Genomic DNA, 25,409 nt, shown 5'->3' with positions numbered 1-25,409 from the left:
CAAGTCCTTGTTTTACTTATCTATCCTAACAGTCAATTTCCTCACTATTTCAACAGTGGTCGTCTTTTGATCCATCAAGGATATCTCGAAAGTCATCTACAACAAAGCCTACGACAAACAAGGTGTTAATCAAAACAAAATATAAGTTAATTATATGCCAAAGAAAGAGTATGTGGAGAGACAAAACTCAACAACACTAGGACGTGCTTATTGTCACCTCTTCTCCGGGTCTTTCCTCTTATGAACATCCATGTTCACCTCACATAGTATATTTCTAGTAGATCGCTTGTACTAGGCCAACATGTCCATCTTTGCCTTGCCCTTCTCACAGACCAACAATTAGGGTGGAGATTGATGATATTATTGTGATAATCGTTGCTAAGAAGCAACTTGTGCCTCCCAAATCACCACGCATGCCCTATGCTCGACCAAAGGTATATAAGTGTAGACTGTCTTGGTGGACTCAACCTTCACCCTACCTTGACTAGCTGACTTTTTTCAGTCGTAAATTCAACTAACTCTTTTTTAGCCCGAGACTTCTGTGTCTTTTTCATTTTGGGCTCATCCAACACCAACTCCTCAAGTAGATCAATCTTTTTCCTCTTCTCAAGCAGCTCTTTATCTTTCTCATTGGTTGGATCCTCGGCCAATCCAAATTCTGCAAAAACAAAAAAAAGTAAAAACACAAGTATAAACAACCCAGATAAATTTGTATAAATCTAAAAAACTACCTAATCAATTAGCAGGCAAAGCGGGCAACAGGCTTCTTTAAATCCACCTTCTTCATTATCTCCTTCTATCACTTGTTCAATTCTTTTAGAAAATTCCTAAAATACAACAGTAAATAAGATTTATTTAGGAGCAAAAACTTAGAAGAATTTAGGAAGAAAATTTACTATTATTGATCTTCAAGCTCTAGCTGAAAAAATTCTTCGAAGAACTCATTCTTGAGATGCTACTTCTTTAAAATCCAAGTGAATAAAACGTGAACTGGTTCTCAAACCAGTTGAATGTCCATCCTAGCATGCTCAACTAAGATGGCTTTATCATAGTCATATTGTGGAACCGAGTTATTAAATATCTTCTACCGAGGTTGTATATCATATGTAGTCATGAAGTTCCAACCCCTACTACAATAATGGTAGGCAAAACTAGTCTTATATCCTTTTTGACAATCAAGGAGGCCCGCTACTATCTTAAATCTGTGCCTATGAGCGAATGTTATCTATCCTACGCCATGATTCTGCAAGTTACAAAACATTGCTCTAAATATGTAACAAAAAGTCGTTCAAGTTGGTTTTATTCCTAACACTCCACATATCTTGATGAAGCCTGTCATACAACCCTAAGCTTAGGGGTAAATCTCAATAAATATGACGTTAAAAAAATCCAACACTTTTCTCATAAAAAGGATGAAACAGAAGTCTCAGCCTTACAACAAAGGTCGCGTATTAAATTATAGTGCAATTATTAGGGGGGGAACTTCACTACGTCATATATCTCGGGCTTTATTAGTTCATACTCATCTATCAAGCCCCACCTTTGGTTAATGAAGCTTTATCTTTTCCTAGAATATGCATCATCACATTGTTAATGAAATAATTGAGTGTAGTTCTGGTTCTACAATGTGTCTGCGTGATGAACTTGCTTATCCTTCCATCTTCTTGGTATCTACATTAAGTATTTCTAAGAGCTTATGATTTACTCTCAAATAATCAAGTTCAAAAGCCATGGTTGGTTCTTAAGGAAACATATAATGTTTCTCCGAAGGGTATATGGGAGAAGACAAAGATTCATCCCCACTAATTATTGGTTCGTAATGTAGAATTACTTGATATTAAAGACCATCATCATCTGATTCATGAGAGGCTTATAGATTGTCACTCTTAGTGGCTCCCACATCCTCATCACCTATTCATCGATTTATTTTGACAAACAGTTGCAACACTTCTAACCCTAAGTCATCTATGATGCGATCCTTATAGTCCATTTTGTCTATGTCACATCTTTCGAATGTAATATAATCAATTATTAAAGAAAATACAAAAGAATAAATATAAATATAAATAATATATAAAAATAACCAAATTCAACTTTAACCAATCAAAAATGCCCACATCATCATCACCCATCTCCATTATTTTTTTTGGGATCCCTATATAATTATCCACCTTGAAGTGAGATTTCACCAACCTAATATTACCCAATTCTACTCTCTTTACTCTCTACTCCTCACTCTTTCTAAATGTCCTTTGCCAAATATCAAGATCCAAACCTTGAATTATAGTCTTCTCATCTGAAAATCATCTCATCTTTCTTCATTCCATATTTCAGACTCTCTGACTAACTTAAACATTAGAAGAGTTTTCCGAGGGACCATCCCCAATCAGTTTTTCCTTATGGTTGCAGGCCCAATGTAATCTTCGAACATCTGAATCTTAGATATCGAGACTCGAAAATGTAGATTATTCATTTCTTTTAATTTGAACTTTATTAATATCTTAACACTTATATTTAGAGATGATAACGGGTCAGATTTGGACCGGGTCAAAGTTAACTCAAATTTAGATCCATATTATGAAGATCCAGATTCGAGGCTGGATCCCCGGATCCAATTTGTCAGGACCCATATCCAAATCCGCGAGTATCACGGATACAGTATCGGGTTTGGGTCTAAAACGATTCAAGCTCACTTTTGCGTTTTTAATTGAATTTTACTTCGTACTGCGATAGCAATTGAGTTATAAACTTTAATTAATAATTATACATAAAACTATTAATTAAAATATAAAATACATCCAATATTATTATACATACTATAAATCTCTTCAAAACATCAACCTAGTTATAGAGATTAATCAATCATTTTTTTCTAGGTTGATTCTAAGATTTTTATTAAGTGGTGATTTTGTGATTACAACTTTAATTTGGTGTTAATTGAAAAATTATCTTAGTGGGATTTTTTGTATGTGAAATTGTACTAATTGAGGAATTTAGTATAGTAATGCATTCTGAAGCTTTGAACCTGGTGCTTTAATTTGCTTTTGCATACAAATCTTGCAGTTTAATTATTGGTTAGTTCTACATAATTTTACACATGGTTTAAATTCATTTCTACGTTAAGCTTTGAATTTGAAAATGGAGTTGGAAAAAGAAAATGGATCCATTGAATCCACATATCCGGATCCAGATAGTTATTCAAGATCTGAATTTGGATCTGTCAATTTTATATGGATTCGGATCCGACTGGTCCAAAAAATAAGACTTAGATCCGTCAAAACGATTCTGGATCCACGAATCAGAGTCGGATCCAAGATTCATTGCCATCTCTACTTATAGTCAAGTATACTTTTGTGCATTTTACTTTTGTTTTGAGTTTCAATACCTAAACACTAAGGATCCAAGGTCCTTCAAATATTTTCACATTTATTGAGATTATAACCGTAAGGGAAATTCGATGTGGTAACCCTGGGGTATTGGGTTTTACATGTGGTAACCAAAGCTTTTTAATAATCCACGCGGTAACCCTAAGGTTTACCAAATTCTTTCTACTTGACCTTTACACAGAAAACGTTGGAAAACGTTAATTACAAATCTTAAACCTTGATGTACGTCTATTTATTCGTTTCACCGGATCAAATTACATGAGTTTCATAAGCTTCCCACAAAATATGAATCCTAAATCTACCATCTTTCCTCCAAATCGCATTTTTCCCCCATATCAAACCCTAGTTTTTTTCACTTCTCTCCTACTATCAAATTATGAAACTGGTGCAATTTGATCAGGTGAAACAAATAAATAGGCGTACAGCAAGTTTTAAGTTTTATAATTAATGTTTCCAAACGTTTTCTGTGTAAAAAAGTCACGAAGAAAGAATTTGATAAAACTCAGGATTACCGCATAGATTTTTAGAAAGTTTTTGCTATCACGTGAAAAACCCAATACCACGTGAAATTTCCCTAATCGTAATAAAATTATCCATGTTTTCTCCAATTCCTTCTTCCCTAAATCTTTTCCCTCTCTTTTTGTCATCTAAATAAGACATTCTTGATCCCTTCAAATTTCTCTCATTTGTTTCCCTTCATTTCCATTTAGTAAAACATACCCTTAATTTATATATATTTTTTTCTTAATTTATAAGTTAAAACATTATGAAAAAAAAAAATAATGTCAATGTGAGCACCATCGTAGTTTAAACGTACAAGACCACCCCTTTCCCTACCACCCTCACTTATGCACTTGAAACCACCACACGACCCTTATCCACATTCAAAACACTGACTCACTATTCAATCGACCCTCTAAACTCCTATCTTCACGTCTAGCTGACCACCTTTCTCAAAACCCACTACATGTAGTCAACCACATTTGAATTCACCCTTATTTTACAATTCATTCTCTTAACCCCTCCCTCTATCTCCAACCCACACGTACCATTGAAATCCTTCCACTGTTTAATTTCTGTCACAGCACAACCTCTATTCCTCGCATAGTCGCATTTGTCTTTACTTCCGTCTCCTTCACCAATTATAAAAACCATTTTCTATTTTCATCTAAAATACTCCTTCATCAACTATGATTATGAAAACATGGGGGTGAAGAATGAATTATGACAGTTAGAGGTGTTCCTTGGGCTAGTTGAAATACAAGTTTGAGGGTTTGAAATTAATAAAACTGAGCCTTTTTCCTTTAACTTTTTTTTATTAATAAAATAACTTGTAATTGTAACAAAATGTCATCAAAATAATTAAGTCAAATAATTGTTGATTGTTGATTTTTTTAGTTAGCTTATTTAGTCAGTTGAAAGTGTTGTTTGTTTTTGCGAGCTTTCTAAGCTAGTCAACTAAGTCAATTGTTAGTAAGATATTTGTTAAAATTAATTCCTTACTATTGGTTGTTTCTTAAGAATTGTAGAACTACAAGCCAAAAGCTTTAAAAAAGCCAATAAAGTTAGTTTTTCATTTTGGGTTAATAATGAGACTTATCCGAGTCTATTCCCATTATATTGCTCAAAAAAAAAATAATTCCCACTTTGCTTGATATGGGAAAATATTTCCCACATTACCGTCCACGTCAGAATTTTTTTTTTTTTTTTTAATAAAACCGCTACCTGAAATGGCGGTTTTGTTAAGAGATCTGAACTAAACCGCTACTTGAAATGGCGTTTTATGGATTTTAATTTAAAAAAAAAAAAAAAAAAAAAATAGTAAACCGCCACTTTAAGTGGCGGTTTTGTAGCAGTAAAAAACATTATTAATTTTTTTTTTAAAAAAAAAAGTAAGATAACCGCCACTTCAAGTGGCGGTTTTGTAGTAGTACAAAACATTATTAAATTTTTTTTTTTTAAAAAAAAAAAGTAAGCAAACCGCCACTTCAAGTGGCGGTTTTATAGCAGTACAAAACAGCATGTCATTTTAATTTTTTTTTTTAAAAAGAAAAAAATTAATAAGCAAACCGCTACTTCATGTGGCGGTTTTGTCTGAAAAAAAAAAAAAAAAATCTCTGACGTGGACGGTAATGTGGGAAATATTTTCCCATTTCAAGCAAAGTGGGAATTTTTTTTTTTTGAGCAATATAATGGGAATAGACTCGACTTATCCTCCCCTTTTTTTTTTTTTGTCTTTTCACCAACTAATAAACATAAAATAGGAAAGTTTATCCTTTATTATCATCATACCTTATATATCCCGCTTATGAAAACTATGGTTAGAGTCAACAAAAAATAGGAAAAGTTTATTCTTCATCATCATCATATCCAATATACCCCGCTCATGAAAACTATTGTTAGGGCTCGAGGAGGGATGAAAGACGAAAAATCATACCTATAAAAAAAGATGCAACTAAAGAATCTCTCGACTTGTGAATGACTTACAGAGGAAAATAAAATTTGACATGATAAGACAAAAAATATAACAAGACAACGCATGATAAAATTTAAAAATAATAAAATGACCAAAAACATATAATAGCAATTATAAAAACCTAAATAACTACAAATTATCAAATAAGATGGTCTAGCACAATTTTGATTATTCATTTATTTCACACATGTTCAATGATTTAAAAATTTTGTTGTCAACTAAGAAATCACAAAATTCTTATAATAAATGATTCACTATGCGACTGTCCGATACTCTGATACAAGTTAAAGAATCTTAGTACACGTTAACAAACTTCGTCTCCCTCAAAAAATGGAGCGATGATCTAGATTCTTGCACGATCAACTATCAATTACTGGAAAGTATTCATATATTTCCTGAATATTCATAGCTCTCAAGTCTCTATAGTCTGCACTAAAATGGAGGCAGTACATACTGCTACAGCTTTTTATCGCCCCTTCGTTTCATTACCCTCATTTCCCACTTCTGTCTCCACCAAACTCATGTATGTTTCTTTCCATCATTCTAAGCATTTCCCTCATTTCAAACCCCACAAACAGTTTTCTGTTCAAGCCTCTAAAAACAAGCATCACGAATACTCAGGTTGGAGATTATTGACTATAATATTTTTATTTTTATTTTTGCAAATTTTTGCCATTTTTGTGTGTTTCAATTAACTACAGTAATCATCAATTATGCTTGATGGGTATTGTTTATTCTTGCTGTGGTTTCTAAAGTTCGCTGATTTTTTAAATGAAAGATGGATTTATGTAAAGGGTTTAAGCCCCAGTAGTTGCCAGAGAAAATGAAAAGAAGATAAATGGAGGGTTTAAACTTTCATTTGCTAATTTTTGATTGTGAAATGCATGTAGATAATAAAACAGAAGAGTTGTTGAAAGATAGAGATGATAATCCAGAAGGGATTGATTTAGGATGGTTGCCTGTTTTTCCTCATGTATTGACAGCATCCATGGCTAATTTTCTTTTTGGTTATCACATTGGGTAAGTTTTCGAATATGTGTTTCTTATTGATGCTAAGTGATTAAGTGTTGTTTGACTGTGGGCCCTCTCCCCCTAAATGGACTGAGACATTCTTTGTATCTACTACAATTTGATTTCATTAGATCTTTATTTGATAATAATTTTTTTTGAAAGAATTATTTGATAATATCAATCAGTAGTATAGAAATTTGGGGTTTTTTGGTTCCTTGACATTTTGCTAAAAGGTATAATCAGATTTGCCCATCGCAAGTTTGAAATTAGCGGGGGTTGTCCAATGTTATGTACATTGCACGATGAATGCTAATTATTGCATTTGTTGGTTGCGGATTAGAAATAAAACGCTTGAGGTATGGTTGATACTTGATTTGTTGCATGGAAGCACTACTCTTGGCATATTGTCACATAATTTTTCAGGAAAGGTTAAAGTTGTGGCATGATATTGAACCTTGGAGTCCCTAGAGAATGATTTGGTCCCATTCTCTAGCTGTAGGAAGCCGCTGTAAATGTTTGGGGGCTGAATGTTGAGGGGGGCATGGAATTTTTACTCCTGATTCTTCTACTAGTCATAATACTAATTCGAGCCAAAGGTGGTTTTCCCTACATACTAAAGTATCATCGTGTTTCACATGTCACGTGCTTGACAAACTCAACAATGCCTATTTGTTCATGACTAACAGTAGTTAAACATATGATTGAACTATCTTCAACAACAAAAACAATGCCAAAGTATTAATTCCAAAAGATTGTAAGTTATATTAATCAATAGATCAGTTCCGGTGATCGTCTACATGAATTCTTGTCCAATCATTTCGGTTTTCTACCATTTCAACCCGTAAGTACAAATCATATCCTTTTCACTCCTTGTAGTTCATCTTCGGTCTTCCTCTCCCTTTTTTTATGTTTTAATAACTATCTTATATACTTTTTTTTCTTCTTATTTGATTTTTGACAAGAAGCTTAGTACATGGAGCTTTTTAATACTCGATTTGACTCCAAAACTATTTTTACATCAAATCTTACCTGATTGATATGTTGATTAATCACACACATAACCTAAAAACTACTTGACTTGATACATCATGACCGAAAACGAAACGACATGTCTACTTATACATGCTTACCAACAAGCAAAAACGAGTAACATGTATCTATAGAAATTTAAGAAGTAGAAGTAAAGAGAGAAGCTTATTTCCTTGCTTTTGGCAGACCATTGGCTTTCAATATATGCTTTTCTTAATAATAACATTTTCCTTCAGTTGTAGCAAATATTTCTTTTGTCAATGGAGTTTCACATATATGTTCACTTTCTTTATGCCACAATTTTGATTGTCATAATGAGTGGGGAGTGATTATATTATGCCTTTTTGCAGAGTCATGAATGGTCCTATTGTGTCAGTGGCACGAGAACTTGGTTTTGAGGGAAACTCTATTATAGAAGGTCTAGTAGTGAGTATATTTATTGCTGGTGCCTTCATTGGAAGTCTTGCTTCTGGCTTTTTGGTTGACAAATTTGGCTGTCGACGCACACTTCAGATTGACACAGTGCCATTGATTATTGGTGCAATTTTGAGGTAATTTCTTGATGAACAGATGTTGAAGATATAGGAAATTTGAAGTAGATTTCTGGTGCTTCTTTGGATAATTGTTTACTTCTAAGCTGTCTCTTTTCTTACTGGACAGCGCAGAAGCACACTCTGTTGATCAAGTACTTTGGGGAAGATTCCTCGTTGGTCTTGGTATTGGGGTGAACACAGTTCTTGTTCCAATTTACATATCAGAGGTACAAAATAATTCCTTAATCCATCAGTTTTAAGGCCAAATAATCATCACTGCCTCTTTTTTCATGTGAACTTTGCTCTTTTCCTTTATTGTAAGTTTTCGATTTTTCATTCCTTACGTTTACAGTGTAATCTCTCTGTTTTCTAACGATTTTAAATGTTACAGCAGCTTTTGAATCCGTTGGTAGTATCACTAAAACTAGAATCTTTGTAATTTGTTGTTGTTTCTAAATTATTTTATCTAGTGTTGGTTCCAATGCTCGAGCAGTAATAGGTACTTACTAAATTTTCTTGATTTTATAGCTATTTATTTCATGACATAAGTTTTCTGAAATATGTTTGAGTGATCATATGCAATTACTTTTTTTTTGCACAAAAGTTTCAAATATAAAACAATTTGAGTTTGAACATTAGTTGAATTTCAAATAGCGGAAATTTCTGACATCAAACTTTTTTGACACAACCAAGTCTAGTCAACCTATTAAATTACTACTTATTAGTTTTCTGGTTTCTAGGTTGCTCCGACGAAATATAGGGGATCTCTGGGATCTTTGTGTCAAATTGGAACTTGTCTTGGGATTATAGCTTCTTTATTTATAGCGATTCCAGCAGAAAATGATCCACATTGGTAAGGTTTCTCGAAAAGTAACAGTTTTAGCGTATGAATCTCACTGAAGAATGTTTGGTTTTAAGTTGATTTTCTCACCTTTGCTTGTCATTTCATTTTTATATTACTCCATTATGGATTTTTTGCTTTACAATCCTACCAGATGTAGAATCTTGCTCGAGTCTCATGCAATGTCATGCATGATGGAATTGTGTGGAATTGTAAATTAGAGATTGTTCCTCTTGCTTTCTATTTAGTTCTTTTATTTCTCTTTCTGAGATGTAACACTATCATTTTGATTCCGTTATCATGTAAATTACTAGAATATTTTGATAAAATTGTTTTTGATATACTCCTCTAAAGTAAGTTTCAAATTGATGTATCCTTTTTCCTTTTTCCTTTTTCCATATATAGACCCGTAATATCTTCAAATCTCTCTTCCCTTGTCCTCACATGTTCTTTGTATCTTGTCTCTTCATTTCCCCATTATCTTCTTGCTATAGTGAAGCTGCAAATGAATTTGGAATGCAAGGAGTAGGATATTTAATGTTATGGTAATAGTGAGAAAGATAATGTTGACTTGATTGAGAAACCCATCTTCTTTTTGCTCTCTTATTAGGGTATGTAGATTGTAATAGAGGGGAGATAACTGGGTGCATAGTTTGCAAAACCACACTAAAGATTTCTTCATTTTCTTTTTCCTACGATCCTGTCCATTTTCGTCAGGAGCCAAAAAATTATAATTTTTGGCTTGTATTATAATGGATTATAGTAAAATAGTTTTATATCATTTGTAGTTCTTATTTATGTGAAGTTGCAAATGACTTCCGCAATATTTGGTCAATCGAAAATAATCTCTTTGTTATACAAGGGTAAGCTTGCATACATCCAACATCTCTAAATTTCGCCTATGCAACAACTGCTTGGCATCGGGATTTATGGAATGATGTTGTTGATTCATTTTCTTAAAATGACTTGACCTATTCACCTAGAAAAGTTATTTTGAAAAGGGTTTAAAGTTTCCACTAATGTGAGCTGAAGATGTTGCTTTTAAAAGAACATATAGTGATGAAAAGTACTGACTGTGGTGGGAGAGTCAAAGACATTGAAAGTGTTCATGAAATTATGGGAGTTGAGTTAATTAGATTAACCTTAATATAATTTAGCTATCGAATGATCTCATTGATTGAGTGAGGATAATGTTCGTTTATTTTTTATAAACTGCAAAAAAGCTACAAAATGAAGGTTGTTAATCATTTGTCACACTTACGTGGGAGCCATTTCAAGGTGTTGGGGTGATGGAATGTTGTTGTATAGTTTCCTTTGGTTTTAATATCATTGTGTCTTCTTTATTCCTTTTTTGTACTCTTTTTTTGTTATAATTGTTTACTTTTGTTAGAATTAAACACCTTTGTCTTAGTATAATCCATGGTCCATTGTGAAAAGTGAGAAAAAACAATCTATTTTTTGGGGACAAGTATACACATATGATGCTCATACGAATATATTTACAAAGACATTTGTATATATGTTTATATGAATGTCTGCATGTATGCACATGATGTTTAAAAGAGTTGTATATCTAAAGAACTAAATCAAAAGTTCTTTTAAGTTATAATTTTGAAGAGCATATAATTTTTGGTTAAGATGCTTTGTTTGTTGAGTTTCACTTTTCCATTTTGAGAATATATAGATGATACTATTTTCTTTTTAATGATCAATTGTGGATTGGATTGGTGTTCAAAGGGTAGTAAATAGGTTTAACTTTATGAGGAGATTGAATATTGCAAAAAATAAGTTAGAGTAGTCAATTTGGTTATTTTCAAGGCTTGTAGGTCAAGATGGAGAATGGAGCGCAAATAAGAAGATAAAAAGAGTTTTCACTTTTTATGGAAGGAGATATGTGTCCCTTTCAGTTTCAAATAAAGGATGGTTCTAAAGGCTTGATTTGAAGATTTGGATTTGAAAAAGAGTAAATTCTTAGATGACCATGAGAGGGTATGTTTTGGAGATATTTCTTTGACTAATTTAATGTGTTATTTAAGATGGGCATGTGAGACTGTGAGAGTAAGAGATGGATAACATGTAGGCTATGTGGTTTTAACACTCTACTATTCAATTTTGAGAACCTATGGATAACATGTAGGCTACGTAGGATATGAATATTTGTGACTTAAGATCCTTTTCATGTCTTCATCTTGAAACCTATCCTTTAATATATGTCCACTCATCCATCTCAACATACGCATATGACCTTCATTTTTCTACGATGATTTCTTCATAATGTTTTACATTCAGACCGATATAGTAATGCCGATATAGTTTAAAAGAATTTTTCTTTAACCTTAATGGCAAACGCTAACGAATGAGTATTTTTTGTGGTGGTCATAGGGTTATGTCATAGTGTTTAAGGGGGTTGGGGTAGGTTTTTCATATGAATTATACAATAAGAATATTGATGTAAAGTAGTACAAATGTTGTATTACGTTAGATAGTTAGATAGTATATCGAGCGTATGCCTAGAACTCATAGAATTATCTTCAAAGCTTAGTACACCTATTCCTTTCCCCATCCTCTACTTATATATACTACTTAGCATAACCATAAAGATTTGTTCCTATTAACTATTGGAATAAGAACTGAAGCATTAAATTACAAATAAGATATTATCAGTCATTCTTTTCTAGAAGTTGTTGCATAATGTCAATCCCCCCTTTGCTTCTCCCCACTATACGTGAGAAAACCATGCATAGCACACACCTTCTTCGCATAATATTTTGACTATAACTCTCCATTTGAGCCAACCACACAATGAAGTCATATGCTTAACATCTTGATCAATATCTTCTTTCTTTTGGGAAATTGAGCCAATGTATTTGTGGAAACTCTTTTAAAACTAACTCTATAATACCTCTACTATGATCCTTCGTGCCAAAACAACATTTCATGTGCTCTAGCTTACGTGGACTGAGTTTAAACCCTTTTGATTCTAATATCAGCCTCTACATCTGTAGTTAGCATTGACCCTATCCCTAGTTTCATCCACTAATATGACATCATTGGTGAACAATTCACACCATAAAGCTTCTTGGCTCTTGGTCTTGTCATATGTGACACCGATGAAAACAGTGAAATGCAATTCAGGATACATGGTAACCCTCAACTTTTGAATTTTCGACATGGTAAACAATTTTTTTTAATTCACATAGTAAACTTAAGCTATAGTAATAGATGAAGTGACCTTATTTGACCATATATATTAGTTGATTGTTAAAACTATTTAATTTGAGCATTGTTAATCCCCAGTTGACAGAACTTAACATTGCTTAGCGTAAAAGATGACTTGAAGTGATGCTTCAATCCCCAATATCTATCAAAGTAAAGAGGTTATTTTTCATAGTTTCACCATTTTCAACAACCCAAAGTTTTTTGGCATAAAAGGTCTCATGGATTTAAAATTGTAGAAAAGTCGAGAGTTGAGGGTAACCGTATAGAATTTTTCATGTGTTTTTATGTTAGAGAAGTGATGGAAGGTGGTTCTAAACTTCGAAGGTATGTATTCGGGCTTATACCATAGAATAAAATAATGTTATTTCAATTTTCTATGAGGCCAGTGACACGAAACCATGGAAAAAAAAAACATTGTTGCGTAATATATCAGGCACTTTAAAACGAATTTTTAACTAATCGAACCGCAAAACCCTGTTACGTACCTGTGTTTTAAAATCACAGAGCAACAACCATTATATGGTGTTATTCCAACACATTATCCAAAACTATCTTTTTAAAAAGTGTAATAAGTTTTAAAAGGCCTTTTAATTTAAATATAAGTTCAAGAAAACTTGAATTACTATGATAAAATGATTTTCTTAGTCAAAAATTCACATAGTGATGTTCGCAAAACGTGTCGTAATTAGCGTAAGGTTTCGCGTTCGTGATATCACAACCGTTAACGCCATCACAATGACAAACATAATCAATTACTTTAGCCAACATGACTGTGAGGGGATAGACTGTCGAAGGTGTATGAATATGCCACTACGGACCTATAGCACTGTTTCTTATATCAAGCTAGCTGATGATCAATTTTGAGGCATTTTTACTATAAATCATTCAGTTGCAGTGTTAGATTTGCATATTTTGCTAAGTTGATGGAGTAGACATTCTGACTGTGAAGGGATAGATTGTCGAAGGTGTATGGATATGCCCACTACGGACCTAGAGCACTATTTCTTACATCAAGCTAGCTGATGATCAATTTTTGGGCATTTACACTATAAGTCATTCAGTTGCAGTCTTAGTGTGTTACCTCATTCCCTGTTTCAAAATAGGTCAGGTTTGCAATTCACTTCTAAGTGTACCACTTGCTCTTGTCAATTCACGTGCTTCGGTTGGAGTTCTTAGGCTGACAGCTGACTATCCAATTCAGGTGTACCATATGCACTTCTTATTTATGGGAAGCAGCAAATGGGTGCTTGGAATCAGGCGTCAATTAAATGCAGCCTCTTTGCTGTCTCAAGAGTAAGGTTGCATACATCTCAACTCTCCCTTACCTTCTAAGTATGAGCCACTATAGTGTCATTGGGGCAGTGTAGTATTGTGGTAGTTTTCGATTGTACATGTTTTTTGAGTGATGATCCTATGTTGATGTTACCAAGTGATTTGTAGCTACAATGAGATGTCTTGACTCTGTAGTTTATATCTAGTGATGGAGCCAATAATAATAAATCTCACACCTTTCTGGAATTTCGATGTTTGTATCATTACCCTTTCTTGATATGATGAACTGTAGATAGATTACCAATGACTTGATCAACTTTTTCAAGCTTTACCTTATATCTTTTTTTATATTTGTGTATCCGGGTATGAAGGAAAATACCTTTGCCTCTGTGAACTTCGATATGGAATCAAAAACTTAGTCTATAAGCCCTCTGATTGCTAAAGCTCTTATTTCATTAACCCTGCAAATGTCTTTTTAGGTGGAGGACAATGCTATATGTTGCGAGTGTCCCTGGGTTTATTCTTACAATTGGAATGCAGTTTGCAGCAGAGAGCCCTCGTTGGTTATGTAAAGTATGTCGTTCATTTGAAAATACTTCTCTTGTTGCTTGATTGTTGGTAAAAAGAGAATTTTACTCAGTAGAAAGGTTATATATGATCAGAGACACAACAACAATGCCAAAGCCTTAATCAGAGACACTACATGTTTTAGATTATATATGATCCTGTGACTGTTGAATGCAGATGGGGAGACTTGATGATGCTAAATCCATCATTCGTAGCCTTTGGGGCCCCACAGAAGTTGATAGTGCTATAGAAGAGTTCCTGTCAGTATTCAATAAAGATGAGGGAAATATCAACACGACTTGGTCGGAACTTTTTGAGGAGTCTAACTATAAAGGTCGTATTAGTGTTTATTTAAAAGTTGGTATAATTGTTAGCATTACCGTTCTTGTATTTTTGGTGTATTATAAGATGTACTTTGGTAACCCTTGTTAGAAAGTTTCGTCGGGGCTATTTCTTGGGTTCTAGCATGTGGTTTTGCTAATGTGAAACAAATATCTCCGCAACTATGAAATGATTTTGCTGTAGCTGTACTACATTCATGTTTTTCAAAGTTAAAGAAAGGAGTTTACTGATGCACCATTGTTAATTGCTGCAGTTGCACTTATAGGAGGGGCACTTTTCCTACTGCAACAATTTGCAGGGATTAATGGGGTTCTTTACTTTTCATCTTTGACCTTCCAAGATTTTGGGCTTTCAAGTGCTGCTTTAGCAAGCCTATATGTTGGGCTCACCAACTTTGCAGGTTCAGAAGCGTATATTATCTGCTCTTTTGCTTCAATGTATTTGCAGCTGAGTGGACGCATTCTGTAATGATGCAAAATTGTTTTATTTTCTTAAAATAAATTACCATTCATACGCAAACTGATCCTCGACGCTAATCTAATCTCTTTTTAGCTGAAAAAGAAATTCGTTGTCCTTTGTTTTAACAAAAGTACACAACTAAATAATCTCCTATGATTTGCTTCCAATCAACTTTTTCCTTTTTTTCTTGTCGCTGAATGGCATTATTTATGTGAACTGCAGGTGCTCTTTCTGCATTGTACTTGATTGATAAGCAAGGAAGGAGAAAACTTCTCATTGGAAGTTATATTGGAATGGTAAGGACTAAGGACTACCGAAACAAATGATTTTAATAAGAAGTTGATAAGCTTTCCCAAGGATAAAAGGATGCTTGAATAGGGAGAATACTGAAAATCATCCTGTCTCCAATTCTTATATCCTTGAAGGTTTTGATATCGTCTTGTCATCCATGGGTTTCAAAAATAATGCATTTGAGTCTTGAATGCTTCACAGGCTGTTTCAATGTTTCTTATTGTGTCTGCTATCAGCTTCCCAGATGAGGATGTCAGTCACAACTTGTCTATACTGGGTACATTGGGGTATGCTTCTGGTTCCCTCGAATTTGAAACCTTATTATGTTTAGAGTTTTTTTGTCAAACAATACTTTACAAGTAGCTGAGTACTACTACCTTGAAAAAGGCGGTCAAAAACTACCTTAGAAGAGCAAAAGACCATTTGGGTTGTTGACAACCACCCTAAAAAGTAACAACTATCTTAAAAGAAAAAATAGTTGGCAAAAACTACCATAACAGCAAAAATGAGTTAAAAAAAACCAATTCCGCCTTTCTTTTTCTTTTAAGGAGGTTAAGGACAACATAAGTAGTGTATAAACTTCAAAAAGGTTAAAATGAACTTATTCAGATAATTTTTGAAAACCTTTTTTTTTCAAGATAGTTAGACAACTTTTTTTTTTTTTTTTTTTTTTTTCAAGGCACATTTTGACTACTTTTTCTTTTAGGAGCTCATTGAATACATAAGGGCTCTTTTTAGGTAGTTTTTGGCTTCTTTTTTTTTTTTCTTTTAAGGTAGTTGTTGACAACCCAAGCTAATTTTACGGTAGCTTAGTACTAAAACTCTTATATTTAAGATGGCTTTTGTTAAGCTGTTATTCTTTATTCTTTAACTATTAGCTTGACTTTGGATAACCTCTAATTACCTGTTTGGTACAAGGTAATAAATTTAATCGATGGTAATTCGAGTGTATATGTATTATACTGTTATATCTCATCTGAATATTGCTGGCAACATCACCCCGAGCAAGTGTATTTCTTTATTTATTTCATCATCTTATCTCAAAGTAGCGGCGGCGGTTGGCCAAGTCAGTTGAGTCACAGTGGATATGGCATGGTTTGGTGCCTTGAATAGAGTCCAGAACAGGCCAGCACCTGGGCTGAGCTAGAAACCTATAACTGGATTGGTTTTGAGCCTGTGTAACCCGACATAAATTGCACATTGGGTTAGACGTTGGCTGAGCGGGTTAGGATGGTTGCCGTTGAGTCGATCCACTGTACCGACTACTAAATATGTACCTACTCCAGTCTTAATTACCGTTAATAGATGTTCTCGTTTATTTGCAACACCTTGTGAAAATGGTTAAGTTTATATTAGTAAATGATCACATTAACCTTATTAATGACACCTTGAATATATAGAATAATAAAGACATGATACCACGTTACAAGGATAAGTTTGGTAATGTTTATCGAAAATTTACCCTCTTTGGCTTTTGTGCTACTCCCCATGTTGCATTTAATTATGACCCGAGGAAGAATATTGAAAATATCAGTGGAAAAAGAACCTACTTGAAGGTGGAGATACATTAGCATTCACTTATAAGTTACAAATTGATTTCCCCGTATGACCTGGGACCTCTATTTTGATTCCATCTGTTATTGGTCCGGAACAAGAGCAAAAATAAGTGGTTATTAGCCAAAAATTCTGAATAGTAACTTGAAAATGACCGACCTAAAAAACCTCAAAAAATTGGGTCAAGCACAACTGTAACCCGAATTCGTTCATTTTGACACATTTTTCCCATTTTTCCAATTTTCAGTTCCATTACATCCTTTTTTGTTTGGTACTTGGGTACCCACTATATTTCTCGTCAATTTTCGTATTTTGAGTTTATATTTTTTTGTTAAAGTAGTATATTGGTCATTTTTATGAGAATTTTTTATAAAACAAAAAAGTGATTAGAATTTTTTTAAACCCTTGAGCTGTTGAGTCGACCCAAATTGATCAAAGTAATAAACGAACCAACCTGAAAATGACTTGACCTAAAGTTGATCTGACCATTTTGACTGGCCTACCTAATGCCAACAAGATTAGTAAGTATCGTGGGATACATATGAATGTCTACTTGTAATCTTGTATAGCTTTATCTATGCACTTTGGCTGGTATTTTCTCATATTATGAGAGATTATCTGCCTGCTCCTAACATGATATGCATCCTCTTACATTAAACAAGAGGATGCAAAAAGAACATTGCTAAATATATTGAAGATAGGCTGAGGTATGTAATTTGCATAGGGACTCTTGAGTTTGAGGTGCTGGATTTATTTTCAAGTATATTTCTCTTAAACGGTTATTTTTGTTGCTCACCTTGTCCCGCTAGCCTACTAATAATGCAAGATTTTTCAATTAAACCCTATTGGTTATTTTTTTGATTTGGGGGTAAGGCTAGAGAATTGCTACAGTTAGGTAATTATCCTTCCTGTAAGTGGTAAAAGTCGAACCACTATCAATAAGGATGGGAGGGAAAGCGTATCACCAATATATTATGTCAATGTGCTAGCCAGTCTTGTGGATTTTGAATAACACAATTTTCCCTCTTGCAAGCGTTCAACCAATATTATCCTGTTCTCCAGTACAAGTGTAGAACATCAATGACCTATCCTGTTATCTTGATCATGACCGGACCATAGATGACCTGTCTGTGACGAGCATTGTCCGCAAGTTCTCAAATTTTCATGCAAATGTTCTAAGGTATCATTTTAATCATGAAAGGACCATGCATGACCTTGCTGATCCCTGTCATGAGCTTTAGCTAATATTCATTGCCTCATATTTTGGACTAATGAATTTTGTCAGGTGCTATATTGAATTAATGTGGAAATCAATACCATTTTGTGCATAACCTGATTTGATTGTATTTATCGTATATTTCTCCTTCAATTTGATATACGTATGTTTCAGAAAGAAATCCACTGAATTCACTCTTCTCCATGTTTTAGGTACATATACTCGTTTGCAGTTGGAGCTGGCCCAGTAACTGGCATTATTATTCCAGAACTCAGCAGCAGTAGGATGCGAGGAAAAATTATGAGTTTCAGTTTCTCTGTGCATTGGGTATGTCGGACAATTTAAGTAAAAAAAAATTGTTAGAGCAATAAAAAGTAGTGCATTTTATGTGACCCCAATCTTCTTAATCAAGATTGATTTCTCTGAATAATTCTAAGACCGATATTAGAGACTTAAAACGTAATATTTTTAATCGCGATTGAATTCGCTTTTAAAATCAGAACAAGATGCCTTTGTTTAGCATCAAAGAATCAAATACTGATAAATTATTGATTTCCGTTTTCTGTTTGTTTTTGCAAAGATCTTGTTATCGTCGCCTATTCATCAATCCGGACATGGTCACAACTTACATCCCCTCATAACGGAAAAAATACTGTTGTATCGAAAGCCCGTTTTGGATTAATTGGTGGAAATATGAATTCAAGCGTAATTTGATAACTTCTGTCTGTGTATTAACTGTACTTGTTTTAGGAAGTCTTAGTAAATAACGGTGATTTGTGAACTTGACAAATCACCCTTAGATGGTAGGATTTGATAGGGTGAGAGTTTTGTGTTTTAATTTATCTTTTTTGGTTTGTTTATTTTAATATTATTTTTTTTGTCTTTTTACGGTTATTTACAGATCACGGTGATTGTCTAGAAATTATTGAACTTGCTTATGTGATGCTTCTCAGGTCTGCAACTTCCTTGTGGGTCTGTTTTTCCTCGAGTTAGTAAGAAACTTCGGTGTTGGTCCAATCTATATGGGTTTTGGTGGAGTGTCGTTGCTATCAGCAATATTTTGCTATTCCTTCATAATCGAAACTAAGGGACGGTCACTTGAGGAGATTGAATTGTCATTACGGTCTGAGCTCCCTGGACGCGGCAACTGATATTACTGAATACTGATTATGCGTGAAAAGCTTGGTTACAACTCGTAAAGTCGTTATCAGATGGAAAAAATGCACGATCATTATTTTCTTCTCCAAAACGGGTTATATGATTGTATATTTGTACATTCCTCCGCTGCACAGTTATATGATTGTATATCTACGGAATGTGTCTCTTGTTTAATATTCTCCGACCGGGAACAAACTCCTTGCTAATTGGAGCTGGAAGCTGGATTATGGTGCCTAGTTGTGCTCTTTTCCGACCTACTTGAAGACGATCACAGTAAGTCCAAATCTGCTGAAGTTTATCAACAGCATAGCAATGGAAATTATTTTATGTACCGTGGAACAGTGATCCAGCAAGGTATATGGGGTGTTTTTAAAGCACACAAGTGTAATATACTCAAATATATTCAAATTATTTTATGTAATATATTCAAAGTATGTTTTGTGATTACGTAGTACGCAGATGGAAATGTAAGGCCAAGTAATAATTGAATTTAAAATATTACAAAAAGTGGTATTTAATCCAACTGAGTTAAAACTCAATTTTGTTTATAACCATGCATATTATACTTAAAATAACAAAATTTATGCGTACTTAATTTAACTAAACGACGTATATATTAGAACATAAAGCTAAAACTCACTAAGTTATATATTGATCATCCTCTCTCTTATTCGCAAATGTAAGATCACATGAAAATTAATTTTTCTTTAACATGTCTTAACAAAAAAAAATGACAATTTTACATAAATTTATAAAATGTGGTCGAGTGAATTTTGTTAGATTGAAATTTTAATCATTCTTTACCTCAATTAGGTACTTTGACAATTGACGTAAATTTATAAAATTGGTCAAGTAATTTGTGTGAAAATTTGAATCAATTAAGCAAAATAATATAAATTCTTAAATTAGTTATGGAATAAATTTATTTCTCAAAATAAGCACGAAAATTCCTAAGCTGAGATTTAAAATTGTTTGCTGTTAGTATTAACGAACAAAAAAAATTGATAAAAAAAGGTCAAACTCTTTGTTCTCTATTGGATTTTACCTGGTTAAACAGGAACAAACTTTTATCCGTTATTATTAACCACGAACAAAGAATCAAAATATTAAATATCACTTGTATTGGCTGTTATAAATAGCAGAACAAAATTTTTTGCCATTTTGTCTTTCTTTCATTTTCACATTCCACATCAATGGGGAGCAAGAGAGAAGCACGATGACAGTTATTGACAGCCAATTCAAATAAAAGTTCATTGCAAACAAATTTACAATTTAGACAAATTTACAATTACTTTCCCATAACAAAAAGAATGAAAGCCCTAAAATTCTACAATTATTTTCTGGTAACAATATGAAGATACAAACTAATCTCCGATTCATCACCAGGCCTTTGGCTTGGAAAAGTTTATTCAAGGTGCTTGAATATGGCCATATCCGAATCAACAAGCTTCCTAATGTTGGGGAAGTTGTATTTCTAGGCAACAAAAACACAAAAAATCGTTCCCACCATGAATGAGAAGCTCGATTTGATTATACCCACCACATTGATGATGAAATTTGAGTTGACTTTTGAGTCAGGGTTAAAAGATAAAATTTGGGAACAAAGATTGAATGTTGTAAATAAAATTAGATTTTTGGTTTTATATGAAGAAAAGATAAATGAATTTTCCATCTCCCAAGAAAGAAGAAAATGAATTGAAGAAAATAAATTGCTTACCACTAAACAAGAATACAGAAGTTTTCATGAATTGATTGAAACTTGGGAGGCTTCTTTTGAGTCTTTCATTTCCAAAGAAGAGAGAGAAAATGGTATGTAGGAAATGAAAGAAGACAAAGCGGTCAAAAATTTGAAGGATATCACTTGTTTGTTCGCTGTTATTGCTTCCTCGTTTCCTTTTATTATTTTTTTATATTTTATTTCGTAGTTGGTTCTACTTATTTTTTTATTTATAGGCATTTAATTTATCTTTTTCAGGGAACTACTTTGGTCGCGCTCTCCTTTATGATATGAGTTGCTGTCGTTCTTTACTCTCTAGACCCTGTCCATAATTTTTCTATGAGCGGAATACACTGGATAGGATAATGATGATATAAACAACGAACAAGTGATATTTAATATTTTGACTTTGTCTCTTTTGTTCGTTGTTAGAGTAACAACGAACAACTCCAAATCTCAGCCCAGGGATTTTCGTGCTTATTTTGGAAAATAAGTTTATTCATGTCTAGTTTAAGAATTTTTTATATTATTTTGCTTATTTGATTCAAATTTTCCAATTCACTAATGTCTTTTTATCTCTGGACTTTAAAATATTATATTCTCTGTGATCACAGTAACTTTCAATTTCAGAATGGTACATAACCCAAATTGCAAATCTATAATTTTTGCTAAAAAACAATAATTTAAAAAAGAATTCTAATAACAAATTTCTTAATTGTAACTTTGTCAAACAATGGATCATTCTAACGAAGTATGAATTTACTCAATAATTGCATATTGTGATTAGTGAGTACTCGAAATACACCTACCTGACAGAATAAAGCTTTCAATTATAAGCATGTATTTGTGATATAGCTTCCAATGATAAAAAAAAATACGGATATTTTATGATATACCACTGAGTTTCTTCAAAATTCACCATATACCACACGAAATTGTCTAATTCACCATATACCATTGAGTTTACGTCCGTTAGCACAGGATACCATTAATGACAACTGCCGTCAGTGTGTCGTTTGTGGTAAATTACCAGTATGCCCTTATGCATTCACCTGGCGCCATTGTTAGGCTTGACTTCCCCAAACACAGCGTATTTGTTCAAAAAACTGATCCTCCATCTTTCTTCTTCTCCATTCAAGAAACTTTGTATTCGTCTACATTGATCTAAAACCCTTAAAATCCATCAAAAATCCTTAAATTCCTTAAAATCGATTTGTGTAAAGTGAATTGCAAGTTTGTGAAGTGATTTAGAACCCAAACACAGGTGGTCGTGACTGAATTTCGCACAAAGTTCGCTAATTCAGTGGATTAAGCATACGCAAGGTACCTATCCTTATCCATTTGCATTTCGAGTTCTGATTTTGTATTTTTTTTGCAAAATTGAGTTAGGGTTAGGGTTAAGTGTGATAAGTTGCATGCGAATTTGAATTATGCTAAAGTGATGTGTTTTTGTTTTTGATGCAATTTATAATTTGGATTGTAATGTAATGTTTTGCTGGTAAATGTTGTTGTTAGGATGAGTTCATTGTGGTTGTTAGTTCGTGCTCCAGGGGTACTTTTGATGTGAGGGTGGATGATACTGATAAGACGAATTTGATGGAGTTAATTGAGTATATGTTTGAGGATTCAGTGAAACAGAATGTATATCTCCCTAAATACTTCACCTTGTTTGTCACTAAACCTAGAACAAATCGTAAGTTAGAGTTAGTTGATGATGGGGCAATGTTAAAAATGTGGGAGTGGAATGAAGGGAATAGTGAAATTGAAGTGTTTATAGAAGAGACAGAAACACCATCCCTTGTGTTTCAGTCTGCAGAAGCTAGTTGGGCAAAAACCTTGAAGCAGGACTGAAAATATTAGGCTAATGGAGGAAGAGAACAGAAGGATGGCAGAGGAAGCAGAAGCTGAGGAGCAACTTTTGACCCAGCAGGCATATACTGTGGCTGTAGAGGTCCCTGTTCTGAATGTTGATGATGATGGGATTGAATATGTAAGAGTGTTTGCTATCCCAGCAGCAGATGAGGTTTTCCCAGGAGATTCACAACCTCAATCCTCACAACCTCAATCCCCACAGCCTCAACCCTCACAACCTCAACCCTCACAACCTCAATCCCCACAGCCTCAACCCTCACAACCTCAATCCTCACAACGTCAACCATCTCAACCAAGTAACCCTCCAAGAAGGAAAAAGCTTAATCCAAAGAAGAAGAAAATACCCCCTGCACAGTCAACCCAACAGCAGCCTAGCCAAGCAACCCAGCCCAAAGAACAAACCAGGCTTAAACCCAAAGAGTGGAGGGTGCCTAGAAGCACTGCTGTTAAGTTTAGCCTTGATGTTGGCAAGAAAACTGCAGCAGGGAGACATATCAACACTAGGGGAAAGAAAACCCAAAGAGAGGTTGAAGAAATTGATGTTGAGTCTGATGCATGGCCTTCTGATGATAGTGAAGATGGTGATTATGAAGCTTCTGATGTTGAGGCTGATTCTGATATGGAGTTGGACAGTGAGGATGAGTACATTGTGAGAGAAGAAGATGATCGTGATAATATACATGAGAAGACCTTTGAGGATTACTTAGATGGGTCTCATGTGTTAGACAAAATGTACAAAAATGGTAAAATCTGGTCTCCATTACCATTTGGATCCATTGTGCTTGAGGAGTGGTTGATATTTGAAACCAAAGCCCAGTTTCTAGATGTATTCAGAGATTACTGCATACAAGAGGGCTTCTCTGTTACAGTTGACCATGTTGACAGTAAGAGGTACATAGCAAGGTGTTTGATGAGGGATTGCACTTGGAGGATTCATGCTTCATTTTTAAGGGACAAAGTCAGTTGGGCCATAAAGAAGCTAGATGGAGAGCACGCAACTTCTGGGAGGCTGGAAGAGAATCCTATGGTCTCTTCAGCATGGCTTTGCAGACATTTGATACAAGACTTAAAGGCAAACCTAGATGTCCCAGTTGATTCATTGCAGAGGCTGTGCATGGAAAGGTACAAGATCCATGTGAAGTTGAGATTGTTATACAAAGTGAAGAGTTTAGCGAGGGAGCAATTACATGGTGGGTTTGCTGAGTCCTATCTAGCTCTTCCAAAGTATGCTGAAATGATAAAGTCCACAAATCCTAGGTCTTATGCTCTGGTTACATGGACTGACAGTTTGCAATTTAAGGCATGTTTCATATCTTTTGCAGCTCAAGTGAAAGGATTCTTAGGTGGTTGTAGACCTATCATAGGAATAGATGGTGCACATTTAAGTGGGTATTACAAAGGGGTTATGCTCATTGCAGTTGCAATAGATGGGAATAATGAGATCTTTGTGTTAGCCTATGGGATTGTTGACACAGAGAGCATAGATTCCTGGACTTATTTTTTCAGAAACTTGAGGTGCTTGTTTGCTCAGTATGAATCTCAGAAGGATGACTGGACTTTTATCAGTGACAGGATGAGGGTAAATTTTTTATTTGTCTTTCATTTGAGATTATGTTGCTGTTTATTAACTTAGTCTTGTTTTTTAGGGGGTTGAATCAGCATTGTTTGAGGTGTTCCCAAGAGCTACAAGGAGAATATGCTGCCAGCATTTGTACTCAAATTGCAAGGCTGCAGGATGGAGTGGGGCAGCATTTCATAAGATGTTTTGGATTGCGGCAAATGCCTACAATGAGTACGTTTTTGAAAAAGCTATGTCCAAGATAAAAGATTTTGATGCAGCAGCATATGACTATCTCAAAAATGTAGAAGAGCAGTAGAGTGTGCACATGTTTGACAGGACAGTTTGTTGTGATCATAACACAACAAACTTCGTGGAGTCATTCAATGCAATAACAAAGGCCAACAGGGATATGCCTGTGTTGACATTGCTGGAAGGAAAAGAAATGCTGGCAGACCACCTAAGCAAAAGAGAAGAGCTGCTCATGAGGCAAAAAAAGGAAAGAGGCATAAGAATAACAAATGCAGCCTATGCAAAGAACTAGGCCACAATGCAGTGACATGCAAGGCACAAAAGACATCATCAAAGAAGACAACACATGCAGCTTCCTCTTCACAGCAAGGCAACACTAGGGGGAAGAGAAAGGCTGCTACTTAGCATTGTTTAGTGTCATTTTTTTGGTGAACATTGTTTATTGTCAAGTTGTATTTGAACAACATGTTAACTACTTGGTTTGTATGACACTTCTTTTGTTTATCATAATTCCTACGGGTATATTTTTAAAAAATATGGTATTTGATGAAAATAAAAAAAGTAAATGGTATATGGTGAATTATTAATTTACCACAAACGGCACACTAACGGCAGTTGTCATTAATGGTATTCTGTGCTAACGGACGTAAACTCAA

General features: G+C 34.2%; 1 protein-coding gene across 4 annotated transcripts; it reads left to right on the top strand.

Annotated features, from left to right (window-relative positions):
- The first annotated feature begins 6,095 nt into the window (after positions 1-6,095).
- Positions 6,096-19,893, top strand: LOC130815323 (probable plastidic glucose transporter 1). Of its 4 annotated transcripts, none has more exons than XM_057681749.1 (12): positions 6,097-6,483; positions 6,753-6,882; positions 8,253-8,453; positions 8,563-8,662; positions 9,176-9,288; positions 14,247-14,340; positions 14,512-14,668; positions 14,930-15,076; positions 15,358-15,431; positions 15,628-15,713; positions 18,409-18,523; positions 19,150-19,893. In XM_057681749.1, the coding sequence occupies exons 1-12, from the start codon at positions 6,300-6,302 to the stop codon at positions 19,345-19,347; spliced, it is 1,599 nt and encodes a 532-aa protein (XP_057537732.1). In that variant the 5' UTR covers positions 6,097-6,299; the 3' UTR covers positions 19,348-19,893. The 4 variants fall into 4 exon arrangements, with proteins under 4 accessions (XP_057537733.1, XP_057537732.1, XP_057537734.1 ...); XM_057681751.1 differs by having other exon boundaries at positions 19,098-19,893; XM_057681750.1 differs by lacking the exon at positions 14,930-15,076 and having other exon boundaries at positions 6,096-6,483.
- The last annotated feature ends 5,516 nt before the right edge of the window (positions 19,894-25,409 follow it).

This window comes from Amaranthus tricolor, chromosome 6, assembly GCF_026212465.1.
Source record: "Amaranthus tricolor cultivar Red isolate AtriRed21 chromosome 6, ASM2621246v1, whole genome shotgun sequence".
Taxonomy (NCBI): Eukaryota; Viridiplantae; Streptophyta; class Magnoliopsida; order Caryophyllales; family Amaranthaceae; genus Amaranthus; species Amaranthus tricolor.
This window is presented reverse-complemented; position numbering and strand designations above follow the sequence as displayed.

What these genes read in the sequence shown, in the direction of transcription:
- LOC130815323 (XM_057681749.1), top strand. Translation starts at nt 6,300, where the DNA reads ATGGAGGCAGTACATACTGCTACAGCTTTTTATCGCCCCTTCGTTTCA. An exon ending in CAAGCATCACGAATACTCAG is followed by an intron (nt 6,484 to 6,752) that starts GTTGGAGATTAT and finishes AAATGCATGTAG; the next exon opens with ATAATAAAACAGAAGAGTTG. An exon ending in TTGGAAGTTATATTGGAATG is followed by an intron (nt 15,432 to 15,627) that starts GTAAGGACTAAG and finishes AATGCTTCACAG; the next exon opens with GCTGTTTCAATGTTTCTTAT.